Source organism: Schistosoma mansoni, chromosome 1 (assembly GCF_000237925.1).
Source record: "Schistosoma mansoni strain Puerto Rico chromosome 1, complete genome".
Taxonomy (NCBI): domain Eukaryota; kingdom Metazoa; phylum Platyhelminthes; class Trematoda; order Strigeidida; family Schistosomatidae; genus Schistosoma; species Schistosoma mansoni.
In genome coordinates, this window is record NC_031495.1 from 42,919,575 (window position 1) to 42,944,494 (window position 24,920).

The following is a 24,920-nucleotide window of genomic DNA, read 5'->3' on the forward strand; positions in this document are numbered from 1 at the left end:
CTTGATGCTATTTATTCAGGCAAGTTACCAACAACCTCGGAGAATAGGGTCATGCATATTTCACATGACACTGAAAGAAATCACACCATTATGGCACTAATCCAATGTCCAAGAAAATCGACCTCAAAAAGTGAGATCCAACTAAAAGAGAGAAGTTAAACCGTATTAAAAAACTATTTTGATGAACGTCACGAAATAAATACTTTGGTGATCCGTTCTTAGAAACCTATCTTCACTGATGTGTGAATAGAATACTTAATTTCATTGAATGAACATAATAAATTCTTTCAGTGAACCATCAAAAGATGTGTAGTGAAATCTTTGAAGGAAGCTAACATAAAAACCTATTGACAAGCCTGAAATGTAAAAGAAATAACTGTCACTTAATTTACGCCATGTAACCAGAACCATCCTAGCGATAACTATAAGAAATATAAAACACAAGTATTTGGTGTGAAGCTGAATGCAGAACATTTGGCAGATGTTTACAAACTGAGGCCAGAAACTATAATAAATATGTCGATTTCGCTTTCAGTAATATGTTGTCATTTTTTAACATTTTACTGTAATCAGCGCGACAACCTTACTTAGGGCGGTAGTGGACAGCAGTGCTTATCAACATACATTAGTCACAAGAATGAATGTTCCTCCCTACTAATACGGTATATATCCGGATTTGACAGACGTACAGCTGTGAGCCTACGGGAACACAGCAATAACGACATAATCACCAAGACATCTCACTGATTAGTATCAAAATTTCGATAGTGAGTATCAACACCCATCGAAATTCCTGAGTCCGAAGTTGTTTCAAAATAACTTGCAAAAACTATGGAAATGAAAAGCTCTACGAAGAATTCTGTAACTTTTAGGTTTTCATTTCAGGAACAAAGAGCAAAATATAGGATATAGGCATACTTGGAGCAATATATATTGCAATATATATAGACATAGTGTTAGTGGGATATAGATTGGATTAAGCATGTTTTATGCATGATGGTGTTGCTGCGCGCTGATTGGTTAATTTTAAACCGATCAGCCCGGGCATATTATTGCAGAAAAATCTATAAGCTTCTTATGCATATACTATAAATATATGAACGATATTTAAACTATTGATTGCTGATTGCGGATTTGCTGTTCACTTATTATTATTATTTTGAATACAATTTGATTCCTGTTCAACGTGTTCTGATTTTGGGGTCTTGTCGAGTGTCATAGTATAAGAATACTAAGCAATAGGAATAGCTGGGTCGTTTATATAGCAACAACCACAACTATAACACATAGTATACTAGGAGGTATATATATACCTCCTAGTATACTATGTCTATCAAAATTCAGGTTTCTCATTCAGAGTACCTTTGAATATTATTCGACGTATTATCGCATTGTTCACAGTAAGAACCACAGTGAAAGAAAATCACGAATTACCTGGTTATAGTTATACCAAAAAAACCACTTGTACATCAAAACAGTAGACTATGACCTTGAATTGAGTATACCGGGTACCTACTAAATCCAATATCGTCATGGTGAGCAGTTTCATACTAAATGAGATATTACTATCATTACCAACATAATCAGTTAGGATGATTCAAGTGCTTGAAAACGAACTAGAGCAAACTTGTCTAGTAGCAAGTGAACAAATGGTTCAAATGGTCCTGGACGAATTAGAAGAAGCTTTCGCTTTACAGGCTTCCGTATCTAGTAGCAGTGAATCACTGGTACCTTCAGGTAGGAAGCTAGATATGTTAACGGTGAAAGAGGAAAAAGATAAAAGGTTGGCAAATAGTAGTAAGATACTATCCCTAGTCCTTAAGAATATGTCAAGTTTCCTCTCAAATGACTCCCGGAAAGGCGCTTGGACTAGGTCAGCTGGCAAGGAATTCTTACATTTGACTACACTTAAAGAGTAGGAAGTGTGTCTATGGTCCATTCTGCTATGTCGTGTCTCCAGTTTCTGGATGTTACCCGACTAACCCTAGGGCCCTTGGGTTTGTGTTGGGACTAAGCTTAAGTAGGTATTTAAGGGGATGTCCAGAAGAGTTTAGGATGCTGTAAGCCATCAGGAGGTCACCTCTAAGGCACCTGTACCCTAATGAGTAAAGGTTCAGTGATTGGAGGCACTCTTCACAAGGCTCGAATCTGAGTCCCAGAAATGATTTCGTGACTCGACGTTGGATTCGTTCCAGAGTGTCCTTATCCTTTTGGAGTGATGGAGGGTAGGCTATGTTACCGTACTCTGGATGAGGACGAATAAAACAGTTGAAGATCAGGTTGAAAGTTCCTTCATTGAGCTGGCAGAAAATGTGCTTCGACGTTGCAAATACAAAGTTTGCTCAGAAGGAATTTTTGTCATAGATAGAGTAAGAATTTAGATCGTGCGATACCAACACTTCTAGATCTTTTACAAATTGAGACACCTCTAGAGGTGAGTTACTTAACTTGTATTCATAGCCTGCAACATGTCTCAGACGGCTAACTTTACGCTTCGAAGTGTCATAGGAAAATCAATTGTCATTCGCCCAACTTCTTGTTCTGTGTTCATAAACACGCCTATAAAGCTATTTACGTATTTAGCGTCCCCTTCATTTCTACATCCTTAGTTTCTTCCTTTTCTTCTTTAAAGTGAATTCAATATCCTTCCCAACTACACAGAACCTGATTTATTATTATTCTATTATTATTATTTTATTTTTCTTTACTTTTTGGTACTGAAGCCTGTCACCTCTTGTTGCTTTTGTGCATATATTCCATACTTTTTTGAATTGCCTGTATGCATTGTTGTTACCAGTTCGTTTGTATTCCGCCCAGCAGTGCCTTTTGCGGCTGAGCAAACGAAGAATGCGGTTCTTTATGACTGTATGATGCTTGTAGATTTTGAGGACCGTTAGCGGAACAGACCGCTTTGTAGTATATAAGATCATGTGCAGTAAGAAATCCCAATTGACATCTACACGAAGTTAAGGGTGAACTTCCCAGTTCACTTGCCATAGTTTTTCTGTAAAGCTGACACATCCAACCGTTCGAAATTACAGAGCCTGTTGTCGGTAGGATGCCTTAGCTCAGTTTCGCAGATAAAACTGAAAGCTATGGCGGCGTGATCACTTTTACTCAAGGGAACCAATAGTGAGAGGTTGTCAACTAAGAATTTTTCTTTCGTAAATACGCAGGCTAAGTGTGATGGCGTCTGACTGTTTCTCCAACGAGTTGCCGACTTCACATTTTCGAATAATCCCAGGTCACCGATGAGGTTGAAGAACAGAGCTTCAATAGAGTTGTCACCTCCAATGTATATATGTTCCACGAAGTTGATTCTAGGAAGATTGAAGTCTGGTGGAATCAGGATATGAGTGAATTCGAGAAGCATAGAGCGGGATAACCCTTCCAGCATGCGATTGTCGTACTGGATGTCAGCAAGGACTTCCTGTAGATGACTCCAGCTAGACACCTTGAGGTGGTTGACAACCTTACTCAGCACAATACACATTCATCAGGATTGATAAGCTCTTGATTGTGCACTTGATATCCTTCTGTAGTGGTATTTGTCCCTACCACACAATCCTCAAAGCTGAACATAAGATAACTGGGAAAATGCATATTCAACAATTAACACGAAGAGAAGATAAATAATGGAAAAGGCAGGAAGAATTAGTTGGATAAATCGGATGGCATGGCCCGACTTCTCAGACGTGGTCATTCTTTATAACTCGTCTTTATTCTCATTAAATATATTATCTTCAGCCTAAATGTGTTCTTCAGAGGTACTATAATGTCATATTGTCAATTGTTTGAGATACGATGAGCCAGTGAGGACAATGATGTGACTTCCACGTAAGATCTTATAGACTAGGTAGTCAAAAAATGACATATCTAACATTTGAAGATCAGGTCTATCATTATGATGGTACTAATAACAAAACAGGTCATAACTCTACACTTCGAAGCAAGATCGCATTTATAAGGCTACTCCACCGTCCGTTTCCGTTTTCCTGTCATTGTGAAAATGTTATATCTTGTGGTTGAGTGGATGCCTAGTTAGTGTATGACGTGATAAGACCGCTTAACAAGACAGAAATCCTTAGTGCCAATTTTACCATGAAATCAGACCGAGGAAGCTACATGTGCGAGACACTGTTCCACTTTGACGTCAGCTGATGATCTCATAAATATCCCGGGTTAGCATTAGAGAAACTGAAATGCTTTGGTCCAGGATGGTCTCTAGTATGCGAAGACCTCCTTCGATTGTTCTCTAACCGTGCACAGAAGCTTGTTGTACACCAGCATGAAACCTGGCAACTGCCAAAACAACTGAGAGAGGTTATTTTTTCATCATTTGCCAAAAAAGTAGACAGGAGGGACTCAAATTGTTACAGGCCGGTTGCATTTCTATCAACATTGTCAAGGATAACAGAAGGGACGGTTTGTTACCAGGTGCGAGAACACGCGACCAGATCAAAACACTTCATGAAGATCAGAATAGGTTCAGCGAAGAGATTCTCTGCATCTTCAATCTTCTGCTGGCATGAGACAGCTGGATAAGTTGTTGCGACAAAACGATACGGGTCCACGTGATATCATTCAACGTATAATAAGTCTTTAAGAGAGCCCTAGAACAATGGCGAAGCAGATGATGAACTATTGATTCAAATTCTCCCTGCCAAAATTTCATATTATATACACTTATCTTCACATGACGCAAAAAATTCATATTCTCCATGGTAATCCCGGGTAATTGCTACCACAAAGCGCCACCCAGAGCAGTTAGCCACAGAGGGCTTGGAAGTACAGCCCCTCTACTCATACAAAGACAGTCGGATGGAATTATAGCGATACTGGTCCTCATTCACGCGACGTGTGAAGTCGAACATGCGATAACCTAGAAGATTTACATTTGACATTTAACAGCATGAATTTCAGAAATGATGAATTTGGGAGTACTCAGTCAGTCTGTCACGGCCCAGCCGTGCGATTGTGATCACTTTGGGTAACTTACTCCTCTTCATACTAAGCATATTGTTCTAACCCTGACCCACACTTTTTTTCTGAAGTACTTTACACCATATTACTGTCTGTCAATGTAGGACTGGTCGGTTTAGTAAATAATGTGACTTCTATGTCAGAACTTTTAGATTAAGTATTGGTTTCATGGCAAATCTACAATTTTGGGATTATGTCTTTTGTTCCAGTAACAGAGATGAATGCATTTATTACGGAACTAGATCACAATTCTACACCAGCACCTAGGAATTATTTATATCAGTCTTTGAATCGTACGTGCGAGCTCACCGCGAAGTTCGCAACGTTGCCTCTATTTTTTAAAAAGGGGATGAACCTCTTAGACCAAGTATAGAGAGAAACTGATAGGTCTTGTTTATTGTCATTATTCCCCATTGCCACTGATACGTGTTGCTGATTGAACGCTATATTCGGATCCAAGGCTAGTTTCGTAACCCCCAAGCCAGAACTACAAAGCGAATTGAATACGAGAGAAAAGGCACAAAATATGCGGGAAGCACTTTACTCCAAAGGTTCATTTATGTACAGAAAATATTGGGCTTTTATAGTATTTAAGAAGTATTTGGGTTTTCCTGAAAATTCTAGAAAACTACTAAACATAGTAGCAGTGTAGTAATCAGCCACTCAGAACCTCTACATGTGACTTTTCATTTTCGCGATATTTCCCGCTAAACTTCTAATCAAACGCTAATTGGATAAAATGCTTGTCATGTCTATTGCGAGAAAGTTGCAGGATCATCCCAACAGGAACAACAAAGTTGATGACCGAGCAGGGAAGCAAGTCTTACGAAAGCAGACCTCCATGGGTACGATTATATCGTCTGTGCCATAGCAGAACAGTAGGAGACTTTATAATGAGACACACCATAATAAGTGCATCATGTCACCTAAATTAAAACGTTCCACCAGAAACTCACCACCTCACTGCGTGCAGTAACTCCCAAAAGATTTCTCATCAAAGAGCGAAAACTCGGACATAACTCAACTCTCCTCACCGATACTTTCCATCATTTGGGATGCTCAACTAACCAAAAAATCACAAACTACCAGGTGAGTAGTTCTTGCAAGATATTTGATAAACACGTACTCACTTATGGATTATCACCGCAATCTTTAGCCAGTTGTACCTGATGCATCCCTCGCAATCCACCTACCATTACCACTGTTAGCTTGCTTCTTCTTTGCCTTAAATCATCTCTATTTCCATCTTACTTCACACTTCGTTCTGATAACACTGTTTGGATTGTCATCCATTTAACTTACATATCTACTTACATTCTGATATATTCGTCGTATCCCGAAATGCAGTTTTTTCTCATCTTTATTTTCCTTGCTGTCGCCAAAAAACCTGCTACCTGGTAATGTGACAACTGGTTGGTCTTAAATCCCACTACCCCGAGACAATGAGGCTAAGTCATTGCAAAATAAACCAACCCACTAATAATTGCTAAAGTGACAAAAACAGTGCATTCCATTAGTTGGACTGCCGTCTAATAAAAATTATCAAAGACCCGGAACCGTGCAAAAGCAAACAAATGTGACCACATGAAAATCTTTCAGTTTTTACTTGCACACAGCAACGAAACTGGACATTGAAAACCATTGAAGGTCACTGGCATTGACAACGGTAATACCGCGACTTTTATTGACCCATATGACAGACAAACTGAGTTTATTTATTATTTTTCATACAAAATACGGGTTAAGGCTTATTAATATGAGAAATTGTTTGATAAACTAGTTTGTTTGTAAGTGGATATACAATCTGTGTATTCTGTATTCAATAAGTCTCTGATATCACCCTAATATTGTTATCAATACCAAGATTATGGGAAACCCGAGGAGGACCACATTGCAAGTTTTCGAGTTAAGTTTAGGGGAAAATAAGATAAAAATCTAAAAACGTTTCCTCGAATCGAGGTTTTTTTTCCAAAATTTTAAGTTATTTTGGGTTAATCCCAAAAAATTTCGGCGAAAATTTTTGATTTTTCATAAGAAAACTCAGAAGTATTGGGGTTTTACTAAAGAAAGAAAACGAATGTTTCAAAAGTTTATAAAATTCTGGGGGACGTTTTGTGGAATCCATCTTTGTTCCTCGGTGAAAACCTAAAATTTATGAGAATTTCGGTGAAAACCTCGAAATTTCTCGTTTTAGGACAACACACGGATTTCATTGAGAGGTACCTAAACTTCTCTGTGAACATAAACGTTTTTTTTTCAGTTAATTCCCCAAACTTGACGCAGTTCTAAAACACTTCATTGTTGTCGACATCAACATGTCTGTTGTCACAAACGCACCTCACCTGTAAAAACGTCTTCCACTGAGCTGAGTTAACGAGTCTCAAAAACAGCATAGTGTGAACACGCAACCGCAGTTTATTCAACTCACCGAACTGGTCCTATCTTGCCAGCATTTGAAATAACAAACGAAATCAATGAGTACAGCCATAGTTTAAAGGCTGATACGTTATAAGTGAGACTTTTATTTAAAATATTTTTGATACTGATGAATTTTTCACAACTCATTTACGAACCATTTTTGATTCTAATTAGAACCATAAGTATGTGTAAATTGTATTTATTCAAACTACATATCACAAATATATGTGACTTTGATATACTGTTAGGTTTCATTATGATTACGATCTTAAAAATGATGAGTTGTGCGCTTTTTTCACTCCATTCACTGATAAACCCTTTGTATTGTCTTTGGAAAATTAGTTGAAGTCATTTTAGCAGATCTTCTTGGTATTTGGAGTGCACATAGTTACCAGACCTAAAAATCTTGGTTTTGGTCTTTAGTAACAAAGCCATTGTGTCAGTTGAATTTTTCTTATCCTTGAAGCATGTTTTCGGGTGAAAGCCAAGTATCACCTTCATGATGTTCACTGATGAAGCTACCATCAGTCGTTCGAGTATTGCGCTAAAGCCACTGCCCATCTGTGAGTTAAACGTGATCCCACTCTTAGCTTACTTGATCGTAATTTCTGAACCTTCCTGTGATGGCCTTGGGGATAGTTATTTCCGAAGGGGAACAAAATTTAACAACACATTGACCCAAAAATCATCATTTGGCATGAGGAGCGCCAATGGTCAGCTTGGATTCTTTCATGAGATAAGGGGAAAAGAGTTCAGCGTCTTAAGCGCTCATCTTAGGAGAGTCCGGAGAGACGCGTAGGGTTTATTTGTCATTAAACAATTAAGACTACTTTTTATACTCACCTCTGTCTTCAAGCCATTTTTGAATCTAAACTTTCAGATATCTTTTATCAAATAATGACTTTTTTATCCTGAATATTCCTGAATTCTCTGAAGCCGATACAAACCAGAAGGCATAGAAATCTAATTTCTGTATTGTTAGGCAGCCTGTTGTGAATGTGTACTTTTAGACTGCTTAATCACAACAACTTGAAATGACATGGCTTCCGGTTAGTTTTTTTTATAGCAAACACAACCTCTCATTAACTATAAAAAAGGTTTCGACGAATCAGCCAATATCCTGATGGTAAACGATGCTGTTGATCGTTATGGATTTTTCGAAGGTGAACAATTCTGCGAAGCAAACATGCGGTAAGGCGAATCATCAGGTTAAACCAAAATACGCAGGAAACTTTCTGAATCCTCTTTGAATAAAATACGACAGAAAGAATTGAAATGGCAAAATATGCTAACTGAATGGGATAAATGGATGTATCATAAAACAGATCGGGTGAGAAATCAGTGTCGGAAAGGCATTGCACCTGCTATACGTCCAAGAGTGTGGAAATATCTCTGTGGTAGCCATCAAATAATGCATATGGAACGTGGAAAATATCAGGTAAGGTCTAAACATATACACAAAATATGTAGACTTTCACTTTCCAGAGAAAATATCACTTAAATATAATGTAAAAGACTTATAAAATAAATTTTTGGGTTACCTAGGTATTATCACTGGTAAGGATAACTAGTAAGATGACTTTCGGTTCGCATTTATATTTTTTAATATTCAGCCTCTCTGACAATAAAGATATTTAGATATTAACAAACACATGATAATTATCATAGGCTGAGGTGTTTTGAGTTGATTTGCCCCATGAAATTATCTTGATAATTAGATTATAGATTCATGATGTAGGGAAAGTCGTCAGTGTTTTAGTAGTTGAGTTTGCAAAAGGTAAACCCTAGTCGTCACCTGTTGCAGCTTAAACTTGTTTAAATTGAAACCCATCTTGAATATCACTTGTAAAGATCATAAGCTACTTAGTCTATGTTAGTCGCTGCATGCATTATCTCTGTGTGGATTATATCTATTTAAGAATATGACTATTTGTTTATCTGTTGATACAAAGATGTGTCTGGAGAGTGGAACATGGACGTTTGCAGCTAAAATAAAATGTTTATGGTGCCATATATGTCCGAGACTAGAATAATCTGCTCTTGATTTCACTGTTTATATATTTATCCATTCCTTTGCTTCAACTTAGTCAATAAAAAATCTACTCAGATACAAAAATATTTCAATCATTTCCCACGGCTTCCTACAGAGCGCCAGTGAATCTAGGAGTAGTACCTTACACTTTTTAAATAAATCAGAAGGCGCACTTCAACAATTTCTGCATCCTGATTATGGTATTTTCATACAGAGTGTAGGCAAACCTTTCTTCAACATAGGACCGCAGAGTAGTTCTATCTAATGGGGCCCAAGATGACCTTGCCGTTGATGAGCTCAGCGATTTCCACCAGTAGAAAATTCGGTAGTGTCCAAGCACTTATTGAAGCGTGAGGACTTGATTAATGTGTCCTCAATGTCAACAAAAATGGAACGGAACCCAAATTTTTAAGCTGTATGGGAATAAAACTCCCATTATTATTGCTAAATTATTTTTCTATAACAGTCAAATACTGTTTATTGTTTCAATCCATTTTCAGTCTTATTAACATCTTTAATGGGAAAACAGAGTACACGCTCTTCTATCCTCCCCACCTTTTTTAACATAATATAATCAGTGTAAGAGAAAGCCTTGACAGACAATAGTTTTTCAAGTAGGAAACCTGTAGAGATTTTACATTTTGAAAACATTTTTGATTGCAGACTTACTTTAGATGAAGGGCCATTAGAAATTCAAGAACACATGAAAGATATTTTTTCGTGGCTTGAGACTTCTAAACAGTGTACACCAACTAACCAGAAATCATGCGATATACCTTCAGGTCTAAGAGACGGAAGGGGACTTTAAATCCACTAAGTTAGAATTTATTAGTTCATACTCTCAACGTTAGTCGATTCTCAATTGATTACCGTTTGGTTCATTCGGTGATTTTCGTCCCACTCCTAACATGGTTGAACTTCGCCAGTCATGCTGAATTTTTTCAAAAATAAAGGCTCTTGCAACTGCAAAAGTAGCTAATTTATTATGAACACCTTGGTACATTAGTGACCAGTGTAGACGAACAGTCTTTCTGCAACCTGTTTTTCTCAACTACTAATTTTCTTATTTAAACCGTACTCAGGTACTCTTGAGAATGCCGGGTGATCCGAAGATAATTTCACAAATCAAATTAGATGTTGATAGACAGTTGCCTAATCACGTACTTTTTGCTATAAGCCATGGTATAGGGTAAGTCAAGTTTGCCATTAATTAACAGTAGTCACTACACTAGCCGTCTTTGATTAGACATATTTCACTCACATAGATCAAAGCATAATATTGAAAATTTTCTCATATTTAGTGTCGAACTGAATTGCCAACTCAATAGATCATACTGTGCATGACGCTTATCAAAGTATAACAGTTTAAATAGTTTGGTTATGCACAGAGCAGAAAACAAAATCACTGTTTTCCAGTATTATAACTTAAAGTTTCATCTGATAGTAGCGCTGGTGAAAATTTAAGAGTCTGGTTAGCAAGACAATCAATTAGAAAGTCGATATTTTCCTGAGCTGTTAGCTCTACATATGTTAAGCTAATAAACTTTTTGGTGTAATCTGGGGAAAACTTTGACATGACTTGTGAAATTTTGAAGGGTGTAGAAGGAGAAGTAAAGAGAACAACTGTTTACGGGGGAGCCAAGTGTCTTACTCAGGGCTCTGAATACTACGAAGATGATGCAACGCAAGAATATCCATCAGTTTTCTGTATTGATAAAAAGATAGGATGGATGCTGTTGTATGTGTTTCGTGCTTGAACAATCATTGTTGGTGAACTGGATTTGAGAAAATTGACTGTGCATCCAATTTTACCAAAATGTCGAATTTCAAGTTAGCTGAAGAGCCAGAATCGGGATAACTTCAAATTAAGTTTTGAACATTAAAGACGGTGATGGGGCGAGCGTTTTGTCACAAGTGAGAGACATCTTCAAATGGATGGAGTTGATATGCGTCACATTTTATAAAGAAACATTATGAAGACCTAAACTCTTGTATTCACTAGAGAGACCAGTATGCGATTACATGTGAGAAAATATACTGATCAAAGACATATGACATAATCATTATTATGTTTCTCTATCGTACAAAGGAATAGTTTTAGAAACCAGCTACTTGTCGAAGCGTACAAGTCTATCAAACCTGGAACAAAGGACAAACTACGAAATGCAACTGGAATAACCTGGTTTTGCTATGAGAATTTAGTAGACTTGTGCAATAATAAGTAACATAGTACAAAATTATATCAGTTTAAATCACCATGTTTCAAAACGGGTTATTGAAAGATAGTCGGCAAAACAGTGTAGATATTAACATGGGTAAAAGGAAGTAAACGTGCACAGAATAATGAGGCATTTAAGATTTAGTATAAACTATCTATTTCGATACTTTGACTTAACCATCCACTATTTTGAAAAATCTTCGACACAGTTATTTCTCTCAATTTTTATTCACTTATTAGAAGGGCGTCTCTGTTCAATGTACTCAAAGCATATTCTCTGCTACATCCAGCTACTGGCTATTGCCAAGCTCAAGCACCGATTGCTGCAGCGCTACTTATACATATGCCAGAAGAGGATGCATTTTGGACATTTGTCTGTTTATGCAACCGATATATGACCGATTATTTTAAATCAGATCTTGTAAGTCAATTATCTTACCTAATATGACTATATTTCTGTTAGAGATTGGTCATTTATTCACTTAACTAGACCAAGAGAACTAATTGAGTAAATCGGTAATACCTATTGTTCCACTATTAAATAGAAATATTTCTATTTTCATACGTGAGAGTATTTTACTAGGGATTCCAGATAAATACCAACAATCATTGGAAACGAATACAATTCTTTTGGCTAACCGTTTTTAAATACACCAAAAATGGAACATATTGAAGAATTTCTTACATTTAATGGTCCTGGTAGATCTGTTTAAATCAAACTTTAATATATAAAGAATTTATTTCATTTCATAGCTTCTCTTCATTCAAGATAATCTAAATGAATTAAAAAGGTGGTTATGTGATTACAATAAAAGGGCAAGCTGAATACATGTAAAATAAAGTATTATAATCTACTGTACTGTAATTCCACTAAGAATGTTTTATTCTCTTTCACATATAGACTTCACAATGCGTATTCTTAAGACCAAATAAACAGCAATTTTCCGATTCTGTTTTGTATCCCGATTATTCACGTTCATTTAAAAGGGAAGACGTAGTGAAAGGTGACATGATTATGAGGTGTAGATTACAGAACATGAGTAGCAGTAAATGGAAAAGTTTATATATTTATTTAAACACATAAATTTTGGTACAAAGAGACACCAGATATATATGCGCTGCACAAGTCTCATTCGATTTGTGTGAGGGCTGTGATACTGCCCAGGTGCCCAACCCGAAGCAGGTGGTTTTCTTAGGGGGCCACACCACGAGCATTTGACCCAAATGTCTGACCCACAAGACAGTGGAGCATCGTGAGTAGATGCAACCCCATGGTAGCTGGCGACCAACAATTGGTTCATACGCCATTTGTTCCCTGAGGATCCTGGAGCCCATGTGCACCATTGGTTTGGAATCAGGATTTTCCAACTCCCCTAGATGTACTTTCCGTGTCCACCACCCCGGTTAAAGCGCCAGACATTCGCTTCTCGTCCTCTCTATTTCGTAAACAACAGTTATGTCACGAGAAGGCAGTGAGTAAGACTTTGCTGGTAGATGTTATATACACATGGCCATGTGAGAGCATTTCGAGAGGGAGAGCGGACTCTTCCCACTCTCGGCCGTACCAGAGCATTTGGGGGCATGTGATGCATAAAAATGAGACAACAATATTTTCGAGTAAAACCATTGTCACGTTTTCATGTCAATTTCTTTTTAAAAATAACATATTTACTTTGTTTTAAATAAAAAGTTTTTTTTTCAAGATTTTACTATGTGGCATAGTTTGTTACTTTTTATGTTTAATGAACTTGTTATTTTTACTACTTGAATTAGACTTCATCTCACGTCCAACATGTTTAATTAGTATTTATTTCAGAAATCCAACAGTTATCGTCTGTTAAATTCACCGATCTACAATCAGTTTGAAAATATTTTTGGGATGTTAATGTTGACTGAGCAACCCATCTAATCGATAGTTATATTTGCCCTCGAAACGTATAGCTGTAAAAACTTCATTATTTAGGAACCAAACAAAAACCATTCAGCTATCAGGAAAAATCCTTGTTGATAGCTTTCTACTACTGCTGGCTTATATTGTAGCTATCCATTCTTTACCTGTCAGTGGTAATTATTCCTTAACCGTAGGGATTAGTTTCAATTCAGAGATATCATACTTTAATTCTCAACGGAAAACAGATACATAATTTGAGCTTTCGGTGTTTTTTATCTTTACTTTTATTCCGAAATGCATGATTGTTTTCACTTTAGTTATATTGATAACTGTTAACTTCTGATTTAATTCAAGGTACGTGTTAAAATTGAATTGAACATTTTATTTGAATTGGTGAAGAAATATCAACCAGATATATACCATCACATGGTATGTTTTCCAGTGTATCAGTGAAATTCATTCTCTTGAGTTTGGTAAGAAAAATGCTTGAAATATGATGATAAATAGCATATTTAATGGCCTATTAAATATCAAATAAAGGTACTTTTTTGTTAACAAGTATCATTTCGCAATGTTACCAGATTGTTTATCCAAAACAGTTGAAACAAAAGCTTCAACTCTGATAGTTTGTTTGGATTTACCATTTGACTAGCAGAATATTTATGCCTAAAATAGTCAACCACTGACATTCATCATTTGTTGGAAAGTCAATCTTCATCAGGACTATAAACAAACCTGAAACCCGAGAAAACCAGGCCGGTTTCAAACCTGAACGTGGATTTTTAAGCCAAATATTCACCCTTTGGCAGGTTATGAAACATAGATATACTTCTCGACGTTCGACTATAGTTGTATTCCTTGACCATAAGATAGCGTTCAACTTCGTTGATTTCTAGGTTTTGCGGCGGTGTCTGTCGTTTAAAGGTGTATCAAAGAAGTACATTAACCTTGTACAAACTGCCTATTAGAACACTACTGGTTGTAGTCAGGGCATATGGCAAACTATCACTGGAATAGATTACTTTAAGTGGCGTTAGTCAGGGTTGTCTGCTTTCCCCATTTCTATACAAATTTTTCGTAGACATGACTTTAGAGACAACACTCATCGTTTGATCTTCTACCGGGAGATTCACTTGCTAACTTGGAATATGCAGATGATATAGCTCTGCTACTTGGAGAAGTTGATAAAATACATATTCTTCTAACCACCTTAAACAACAGTGTAAGCATGTTTGTGAAGTGATTTTCTCCCTCCAAACGCAAAATGTTACTTCAGGATCGGCTTGCGTCATCACCTGAATGAATGAGCGAAGTGGTCGAACCCATCGATCACTTCACTTATCTTGGGAGTCCCATCAGTACTGAAGGCCTGGTCTCTGACGAAGGCCCAGTCGGCTTTTGCTAAATTCGGTCGCCTGTGGTGTAGGCAAGATATCTGTGTTATGTCTTGGTCAAGGTCGTCGCTAATTTGTTATGACATTACAAATTAAACAAGGACGTAACTCGCTTGAATTATCCACCAATAGAAATACGACTCCTCCAACCTTAACACGGTGACAATCAAGGACGTCCAATCAGCATGAGTAATCTCGCGTCCTTGTTGATCCTTAATCCGCCTAGCCCGTCCACTCGAGTCCAGAACAACAATAGTAGCTTCTTTATGCGAATCTAAGCGAACCATGTATTTCAAACATACTCTGTTTATATACCAGGCAAACAGACCACATCACACCATAAATTAGGAAATAATATTTGTACAAAATCAAGCCAAATGGGGCTGTGAACGTGGGAGACAGTAATCAATAAACTGAGTATAATTTAAGAACAGTAAATCGTATAATAATAATCAATAGGTCGAAATGAAGCTTATAATAAGATGAATATAGATATACATAATCTAATTACTCAATAGTTAGACAATGGGAATACATATAGAATAATCATCCATTAATAGGTCCTGGGAGTTATCTGCACTTATGTCTTCGCTAGGATATAACAATCCGTCTCCTAACCAATGGGCGAGTTTACTTCGCAGCAGTTCCCCGCGTCCTACTTTATGGAGATGGAACATCCCCACTAAGAATGTCGCTCGATGAATCATTCTCTTTCCCATGTATATGTGCGCTCGAATCCTATTAATTGCCTTGACTAGCTGCGAATGATTCTATTTGACTATAAATTGGCATCTGTATTCCTTCATTCACACACATTAGCCTCTCTGCTCCAAATTTGCTCTAGGTGCTTGTAAATTTGTTATCTGTGCTATCCGCTGATAAACTGTATTCGCCACTTCTTATTGCCTTCTGATTTCAAATACCGATGGGATTTATATAATAACGGTTATCAAGGTGATTGACTGATGAAGCTAAGCCACTACAACCATACCAAGCCTACGAAAATAAAGCACGAGTGTTTCATTATAATAGACTTGAATAGGATAAAAAAGAACATTAAGAGAAACCGTACTTTTATTCAGTGAGCTTATTGTTATCTTAAAAGATATTATGTGTGAATCGTCCCATTGGTTTTATTTCTTTCATGAACATAGATGAAATGTAATACAGAGCCAATATATTTTGCTATTGACTGGTTCATGTGTTTGTATACACGCAATTTGCCATGGTCTACAGTCCTCCGTATATGGGATATGTTCTTCTTCGAAGGTATGTATAGACAGTTTCTCTACATCCAACATATCTGCCAAGTCACTACGTTAAAGAAAGGATCAATCACTTAACAGTTTATCAAGTGTAACTTTATATTGAAGATCTCGGGTTTCTAATAAAATATTATTTTACTAACTTATTAACTACGATGGTCTCTGAATATTATACATTTTGTTACGTCAGTGAATTACGATGGTAATTGTTTTAACCATAACTTGTGCTCAGCTTGAGGCAAAGTATTATACTGATGGATATTAGATATATCAATGCTACCATGGGAGGAATGTGCAGGAAATCAGAAAGTTTGTGCTATAATAGTTGTTTTGATGTACAATGATTTAAAAAGCCTAATTACTTACAGAAAAGCAATACGTGTGGTGATAAACTTTTAGAAGTAAAGTTATGAATATATATTGTTGAGTTTTCAGTTATCATCCCAGAAGGACAAATTGTCTTCTTGATACTAAACAGCTTTACATAAGAATTACGGTAAAATCTCTTTTTATAACTCTCCTTGAATAATCTGCATTAAATACTATCTACTGGGCAGTCGAATTACGTAGTAGAACAATCATGTTCCCAGAGTTAAATTTTGATTTGTGGCAGTTGAATACTTCAATGAAGAATGAGATTTTTTATTATCGACAAAACACATTTTAGGATTACAAAGTCAGCATTGGCATCACAAAGTTACCATACACTCAGGGGAAAGGCCAAGTAACTGATAAAAACTTGGTCAATACGAAAGCAATGTTTTTTGACTGCTTAGTTCAAGAATATATATATATATATATATATATATATATATTGTTTAAAGGACAGAATTATAGAGTTAGTCAATTTAATACAAATTGTAATAAGCTTTTTATGGCAATTGATGTAAATGATTATTTTATTGAAAACACATAATAAGCACAAAAGTTAAAACTAATTGCCAATAGATATAAAAATAGTCTGGAAACACTGGACGGTCGTTTCGTCCTAGTATTGTACTCCTTAGCAGTTCACATCCACGATCCGGCATGTGGGACTCGAAACAGGACGAAACGCTCATGCAGTGCTCCCATGTTTTCAATAGTGGTCTAGTCTACGTCAACGCATGGATTCCACAATTAAAATTACTACAATCTCTACAAACCCCATTCTAATCATAAAAATAATCATCACTTATTTTGTCACCTAGTTGTAATTCTAATAACTTTTGATTAGACATATGATAGATGTTTATTTAATTAATAGATATGAAGAACATTTTAATCGCTGGAAGATTCTCATCATAATAGAATACAATAGTATGCAATATCGATTTGCACATTATCCATTTAAACACTGACAATTTCATTTTATTTTACAAGCAATCCTAAATTCAAATGCTGTGATTTTAAACGATGTATTTACCTTAAACCTGGCCACTTTTTCGATCATTCATTCGGATATGTAATTGTAAATCTTGGGGAGAATTTATTTAAAAAATATTCTTCGTTCATATATATTTGTATTATGATAAAAATCTTCCAGTGATTAAAATGTTCTTCATATCTATTAAGTGAACAATTCTCCCTTCAATTTCTGACCCATAAACTATTTTTATTAACCTGTTCTTCTTTCAACTCTCGACTACTACCCAAACCTCTTTTGATATTTAAAATCTCGATCCACTTTATGATGCTATCTCTTCTATCTTTTTATAGACTCATATATTTATCAAACAATTATAAATAATAATATAAAGCTTAGATAAATGATTTTGTCAAAAAAAGTTTTCTTCGCTGAATCTGTTTATTTTCATTCACTGACACAATAAGTTACTTAAATAATCTGGGGATTGTCTGAACAGAATTAACCAACCTTATGTTGAATAGCCTTCTTTCCACGTTATTCCGTGCACAGATAATATCTATCATTCACGTGATTTAATCTATTATTCTGTCGGTCGAATGTAGATTATGATCATGTTAGCTACATCACAGATATAACTCAGTTATAGAAAGGATGATTATTAACCTTGGAAGGTACTTAAACAGAACTCTCTGATAACAGTATACAAGAGTTGTTTTGAATTGTTAATAATCCTTATCAGTTACAGGGGTAAGGTCATTTATCTTACGAATTAGACTTTAAAACTGAATTTTAACGTTGGGTTCATTAACATTAGTTAATGTAATACAGAACTTAAGATTAAACGATATTGTTTGTAGCTGAATATTCGATAATGTTATACTGGAGTAATTGGATTCATATTTCTCTGATGTTTCCGGGAAAGAAGTGTGGATCTTCATCTCTCTTAAGCTTTGATTAGTTTCACGTCCAAGTCTTTTGTGCAATTCCTAGTAACTGTATCACTGTCATCTTTGAATATGCCAAGTTCATCTTCCGATGAATTATATAATGTATTTGCTCGTAATGAAATGTTTCGTTCCATTTATAGTATTCCTGGCTTAATTTCATTGATATAATTCAATATAAGACGTTTCAAAGAACTATCGATAGTTTCTCCTAATAAAAACTTGAGTAATAAATTGTGTTGCATGACTGTTCTTGGATTAGAGCATAAAATTTACGGGAAAACAACGACAGACAGTTAATACAAGCATGATAATATCTGCCATCTAGATTACTCATCTATTCTAAATAACCGCTTGCCAAGTTTTTTAGATGAAACGGATATTGATAAACATCGAATATTTTAAAATGTAAACTGTAACAGGAGAAATAATGAGCATTAAAAATTCAAATCTTGTATTATCAAAGGGTATGGAGTTTTGCGTAATATTCTTTGTTCATTCTTGTTTTAGGTGTGAAGGTTTTGTTTCGTATAGCACTTTCTATATTTCAACTTTTACTGGGAGATTCAAATTCAAGAAAACGTTTGAATTCAATGGAGAAATTAATGGGATCTTTACGTAATCTACCTAAAAATATAGTCGGTGAAGATGTGCTTATTAACCATGTAAGTCGACATAATTTTATTCATCCATGAGAAACATTACTCTAAACATTACTAGCAATGTGATCTGATTTTATCATATCCCCAATTTTCGGAAGAACAACGTAAATAAAAATACAATTCTTGAATCTAAAATTCGCTTAGGATATAGAAATTTATCTAATTACCATAGTGATAAAATACCCAGGTATATCATTACCTATCGAATGAAACAAAATATAAAGCTAAATTTTTAAAATAGGAGTATAGATAATAATCTTGACTAGATTGTCTGAAGTAGCAGTAGGATGGATGGTATTACAAAATAAGCACATCAGAAAAAATATTTTTTAATTTATGGTAATTGGACCAAATTATGTCGTTTGTAGTTAAGATTACTAATTAAACCGGGAAGCTATGGTTGGTTGTTATGTCTTCGGTTTGCTTACCTAATAATATACTGGTAAGAACTTGTCTCGATCTAAGTCAAGGCCTTCACACAATAAGCTAACTGATTCATCTTTGGGGCTAGAAATGCGGCCTTAGGCAGAGACGAAAACTACTCTGTCACATGATTGACTTACAAGCGAGAGAGGACTAGTCAACTGGAACACCTCTTTATTTATTCCCAATTCTCAGTTCAGATGAGTATAAAAAACGCATGAATAAATGAATAACACGACTACAACACACAAACCATTATGAAAGTACAATTATGTGCAAACTGGACATTAGGGTAGCAAAATAAAGTACCGTAGGTTACGTTTAAATTACAATAGCTCTGGAATAGAAAAGGGTATTACGGTGAATAATGCATCAAACGAAGCTTGTGGTTCATGGAATAATCTAGGGACAAAAATAAATGTTAGTATTTTGCAAACTTTGAATTAAGTGAAATAATGTCCCCAAAAATAGCTTTCGTTGTTTGTCATGGCTTCTTTATTTCTATGTTAACATCATTAGGTTACCAGTATTTGGTAAGAATGCAGTGGAGTTTACTTCAATAAAATACCTAGACGCCTTACTACCTATGTTGGTTTATATCAGTAAAACCTAACAGAGTTTATTTAAATAAACTATTAATTGGTTGAGTTTCGATTTAGTTCAGTTACAACCACCTTGTTAAAACATTACTTATCTAAAGTGGAAAAAGAGATTATCTTGTTGTCTGATGTACGAGATAAATAGCATGGATTTATGAGTATGTGTGTGGGATTTTTACTCATTGGCTGTTCAAGCGTAAATCAGTGTTTACTGATTATTCTGTGACATAATAATCAAGCCTCAATGTATCTTTCCTCGTTTATGAAGTCGATCCAAATAAAGTCGTACGAGGTATTTTATTCCGTTTCGTATTTGGTGGATTGTCAATTTGATATAAGTTACAACTTACAGTTTTGCTTCACTGATTCTCCCCTTACGTCGACCTCAGTAGTTTAGCCACCTCTCTGAATACAAATCAGTAAATGAAGAAAATGAAACATCCGTGGCTACACATAAATCAATCAAAAGTAGCTTGACTTAAAACACACATTTGGAAAAGTAATAAATCTACTAGGAGTATGTATTCAAAGTTAGAATCATTAGCTAAAACTGACATAGTATATATATATATATATATATATATATATATAAAGTTAAATAAATATGTTTCCAAAATTTGAACTGAATTTGTGAAAAGATAACGACACGAACTACGACCGTACTACCCAAGTGGAAACATGACTATGGGTAAAATTTATTTTGGAGAATGCAAAGTTAGTAAATTCTGTCGAAGCTATCTGGTATAAATTTTATCCCTGATAAATCCGTCAGTGAATTTCGTTCTTCGATCAGGCTGGAACAACGATTAGAGCAGAACAACATCAATTTATTTCATTTTGTTGGGTTCTCATTAAATCCTAACAACCTGTATTACTTCAAAGTCTAATTCGAACGAAATTTAGCATACTTATAGAAGTCAAGTTGGTTGATAGTTAGTACAAGAACTTATCAGCATAATGTATCAAAAAATTGAACTTGCAAAGGTTGAGTAGAATGTTGTAAGCATGCATATATAATCCAACAGAAGATTCCATAACATTGATTGCAGTAATGGAAAAAGAACGTATGAAGCGTATAGAAACCTTAATTCCTGTATCCTTAATAAAAAAAAGTGGATTCTTAGATACACGATGAATATCACATTCCAATGCAACAATGAATACCATAGACAGCTGGATGGTATGGCCATGGGGTTACTGTTCCTAAAATTATAATCCCTAAATGATGCCATCGAGAAAATCATAACTTGAAAGTTAAGAAAGATGGTGCAGAAAACATTTGCTTCAGCCAAACTGAGTGCAATTTTCTACAACCTCCCTATGCTAAAACATTCACTAAAGACAGACTGCCTGAATTCACCAGATCCATGTGTATCTACCAATTCAACCGCACCTGTGGGGTCAGCTATATAGGGTGTACAATTCAACAAATCCATCATCTCACAGCAGAACACCATCCGTCTTGGTTGAGCAAAGGACAGATGAGAGTGATTAAGAGTTCTATTCTCCCTCACTTGTTGGATACAGGACATCGAGTTGACTTGAATTAAGCATTCAAGGTTAACCACTGTCCTCCATCAAATTTACCATGAGGTTTACGTTTTCGTCTGTAGTATATTGCTTAACCTATCGGAATCTATGTCCACAAAACCTAACCTCTGCATATAAAAGGTGTTTGTACAACAACTCTTGCAATCTAGGCCATCGGCACTGAAGTGAGTTTTTAACTGAACTTTGATTAGACCCTTTCCTTCAAAAATATTCGACTAATTTTTTTGATTAAAATCATGAATCGACGAATGTTATACCACCATTGAGAACCTAATATGGGACTTCTCAGAAGTACGCATCCACGAAACGGCCGTTCAGTGCTTCCAGGTTTTCAATAGTGGTCTCAATCAAAAACTTAATAATCTCCACGGCCTCATACTGATAATTTTCTAATTTCCTTCACTTTTGTATTTTTACGTATTCTCATTATTCATCTCTTGATTCTTACATAAGTACTATAATACTGACGTTTTATAGAAATATTTTGTTAGTTCTATTTATATACTATGCAATTTAGCAACCGAATTTCTGAATATTTACTCTGGTTATCATAATCCTCTTCCGTCCAATTATTCAATATCATTTTATGATCACTTTGATATTTTATAATTATTACGTAACACAACTACTCGATTAGTATTACTTCATTGTTCTAAATCATATATATGTATATTAGTGTATAGCCATGATGAAGAACTAAATAAAGAAAAATTTCCTCACTCCATTTGTTATTTTTATTCAATGTTAAAATGAGGATTTTCACTATAATCAAAACTAAGTGATAACCGAATGATATAATGGAACACAGGTGACGGAAAATTGAAAATGATATTAAATCAGCTTTGCCATCTAAACATTAGATTAAAAATGTATAAAACTGCTTCAAATCATGGTGTTTTTCCTGTCGATTCATAAAAACTCACCGCGCAGAAGCTAATGCTCTCAATAAAGTGATCGATGATTGAGATATTATACATCGAGAATAAAATTTTCAGTCTCAAAGGTGATGTATACTAGAATTCCCACAAAGTTTTGTCAAAGGTTCTTTGAAACAAAAACTTATAAGAGGCTTCTTTGGAACACTACAAAGTTCATTTAGAATCTAGGCAGTGTGCTTGAGGAGAAATTTCAGAACATACATTTTAGATAAAAAATCTAATTTAAACCATTATCGATTGTCCGTAATTTGTGTTCCATCATGTTACACGGTTATCGCTTAGTTTAGATCTTATGATCATTTTTTATTACCCTTATCAATATTACAAAATCTTCTATTGGATTATATGTAAGATCCCTTTTGGAAGTTCTGTGTATGAAAATTCCTCCACATACGCACTGTTGCGATTTATTCTTCTTAATCCCTTCAGATGTACATTTCGTCGATCTTTTAATTCCATTTGAGATGATACCATTTGTATTTTACTTTAGTTTTTGTTTTATTTACGTTTCCACTGAATTTCCATGCTTTTCCTGAACTGTATCTATGATATTTTAGTTGATATTTTGTTATGGCCGCTGCCATATTGATTCTCTCCAATTTCTGATTGTGTTGCTTTAATTGACTGAAATAGTTCGTTTGGGATTGCGAATTGAAGCACTCTTCCAGAAATGAAAACATTCCGTGTTATCACGAAATTAAGTATTATCTTTGAAACAATCTGTACCCGATCTATCCAGGAAGGATAGCTAACATTCGTGCGTTGATAGGATCATTTATTTGTTGCACTAGGTTATTCTCTTCATCGATTTATCTACTTCACGTAATTTAGCTTTGAATACTGACTAAACACTTATTGGTTGAATAACTCGGTGGTAATATTTTTTTAGGTAATAATGAAGGTTTAAATTTATAATAAAATTTAGAAAGATCATTTACTCGATTAATATGTTTTAGTTTCGACTGAACGATAGCATACATTTAAACTAACCTTAATAGCTATTCCTCATTCCAAACTGATTTCGTTTGAAAGTTACATTACATATGCATACTTACAACATTCTACTCAACCTTTGCAAGTTCAATTTTTTGATACATTATGCTGATAAGTTCTTGTACTAACTATCAACCAACTTGACTTCTATAAGTATGCTAAATTTCGTTCGAATTAGACTTTGAAGTAATACAGGTCGTTAGGATTTAATGAGAACCCAGCAAAATGAAATAAATTGATGTTGTTCTGCTCTAATTACTGTTCTTACTTGACTCAATTTTTTTTATAAGAAACTACGTGTATAAAAGTTTCTTTTCTTTTTAAATAATATACATTACTACATTTTTACAATATAATTATTACATAACCGTTTTCTAAGATTAATTACTTAAGATTTCCTTCAACTTTTTTTTCTAATCTCAGTCATTTCGTTATACATTTATCACTAAACAAGAACTTGTCAAACTGTATCGATCACAATTAAAATCCATTGGATTAATATCATCATCTTCATCTTAATTATTTATATATATGTATCATTCATTTGAATTATGCTTTGACTAATTGATGATTTTATTTCTTTTAAAACAAATCATGTAAATTGTTTTGTTTTTCTTTAGAATTTACTTTTGTCAATGTTATATTTTACTTACATTTAAATAACTCTGTTTAACTATACTTAAATTTTATATTCATAAACAAAGTTTTCTTCTACACTGTCAAAGCTTTTTCCTGATATAGTCTAAGTGTTAAATTGCTATCGACGAACCTTAGGTGGATAACCGTTTTTGATGAGGGTCTATCTGTTTTCTATAGACATACTTAAATTTTATAAAGTTTTCTAATCTTGTTTTTTTTCCACTTTGTTTTGTAAGTACAATCATGGAACTGAAATCATTTAAACATAAACTTTATATTTTGTTAGTTATATTATCATTTCTTGGATAAAGAGACCCTTTTTAACTTCATATTTGATCCATTAATTTATGTCTTTGATTAAGATCACTGACCTATAACTCTTTGATGCATGTGTTAGCATTCATGAAAAAGTGTATAAATTTTAATTTTTGTTCGTCTCAATATTTACTTAAATATCTTTCATTTTAGAAAAAACAATTAACCTGTTCATAAAACGTTTGCTATCAGCTTAACTTCATATTTTTGCTTGTCATTACTTCTGAGTAATGACTAAGTAATCCAAGTATCATCCTTTTATTAGATTAAGTCTTTTGAGAGAAATGATAAATCAGTCTTTCTATAA

At 34.8% G+C, this 24,920-nt stretch overlaps 1 protein-coding gene across 1 annotated transcript; it reads left to right on the plus strand.

Annotated features, from left to right (window-relative positions):
- Positions 1 to 8,534: 8,534 nt before the first annotated feature.
- Positions 8,535 to 24,178, plus strand: Smp_165040 (putative tbc1 domain family member; the record flags this gene model as incomplete). Its single annotated transcript, XM_018794501.1, has 8 exons — positions 8,535 to 8,609; positions 8,666 to 8,839; positions 10,516 to 10,622; positions 11,892 to 12,072; positions 13,897 to 13,971; positions 16,091 to 16,205; positions 19,004 to 19,158; positions 24,083 to 24,178. 8 exons carry the CDS (start codon positions 8,535 to 8,537, stop codon positions 24,176 to 24,178), a joined length of 978 nt encoding a protein of 325 aa, XP_018648907.1.
- Positions 24,179 to 24,920: the final 742 nt, after the last annotated feature.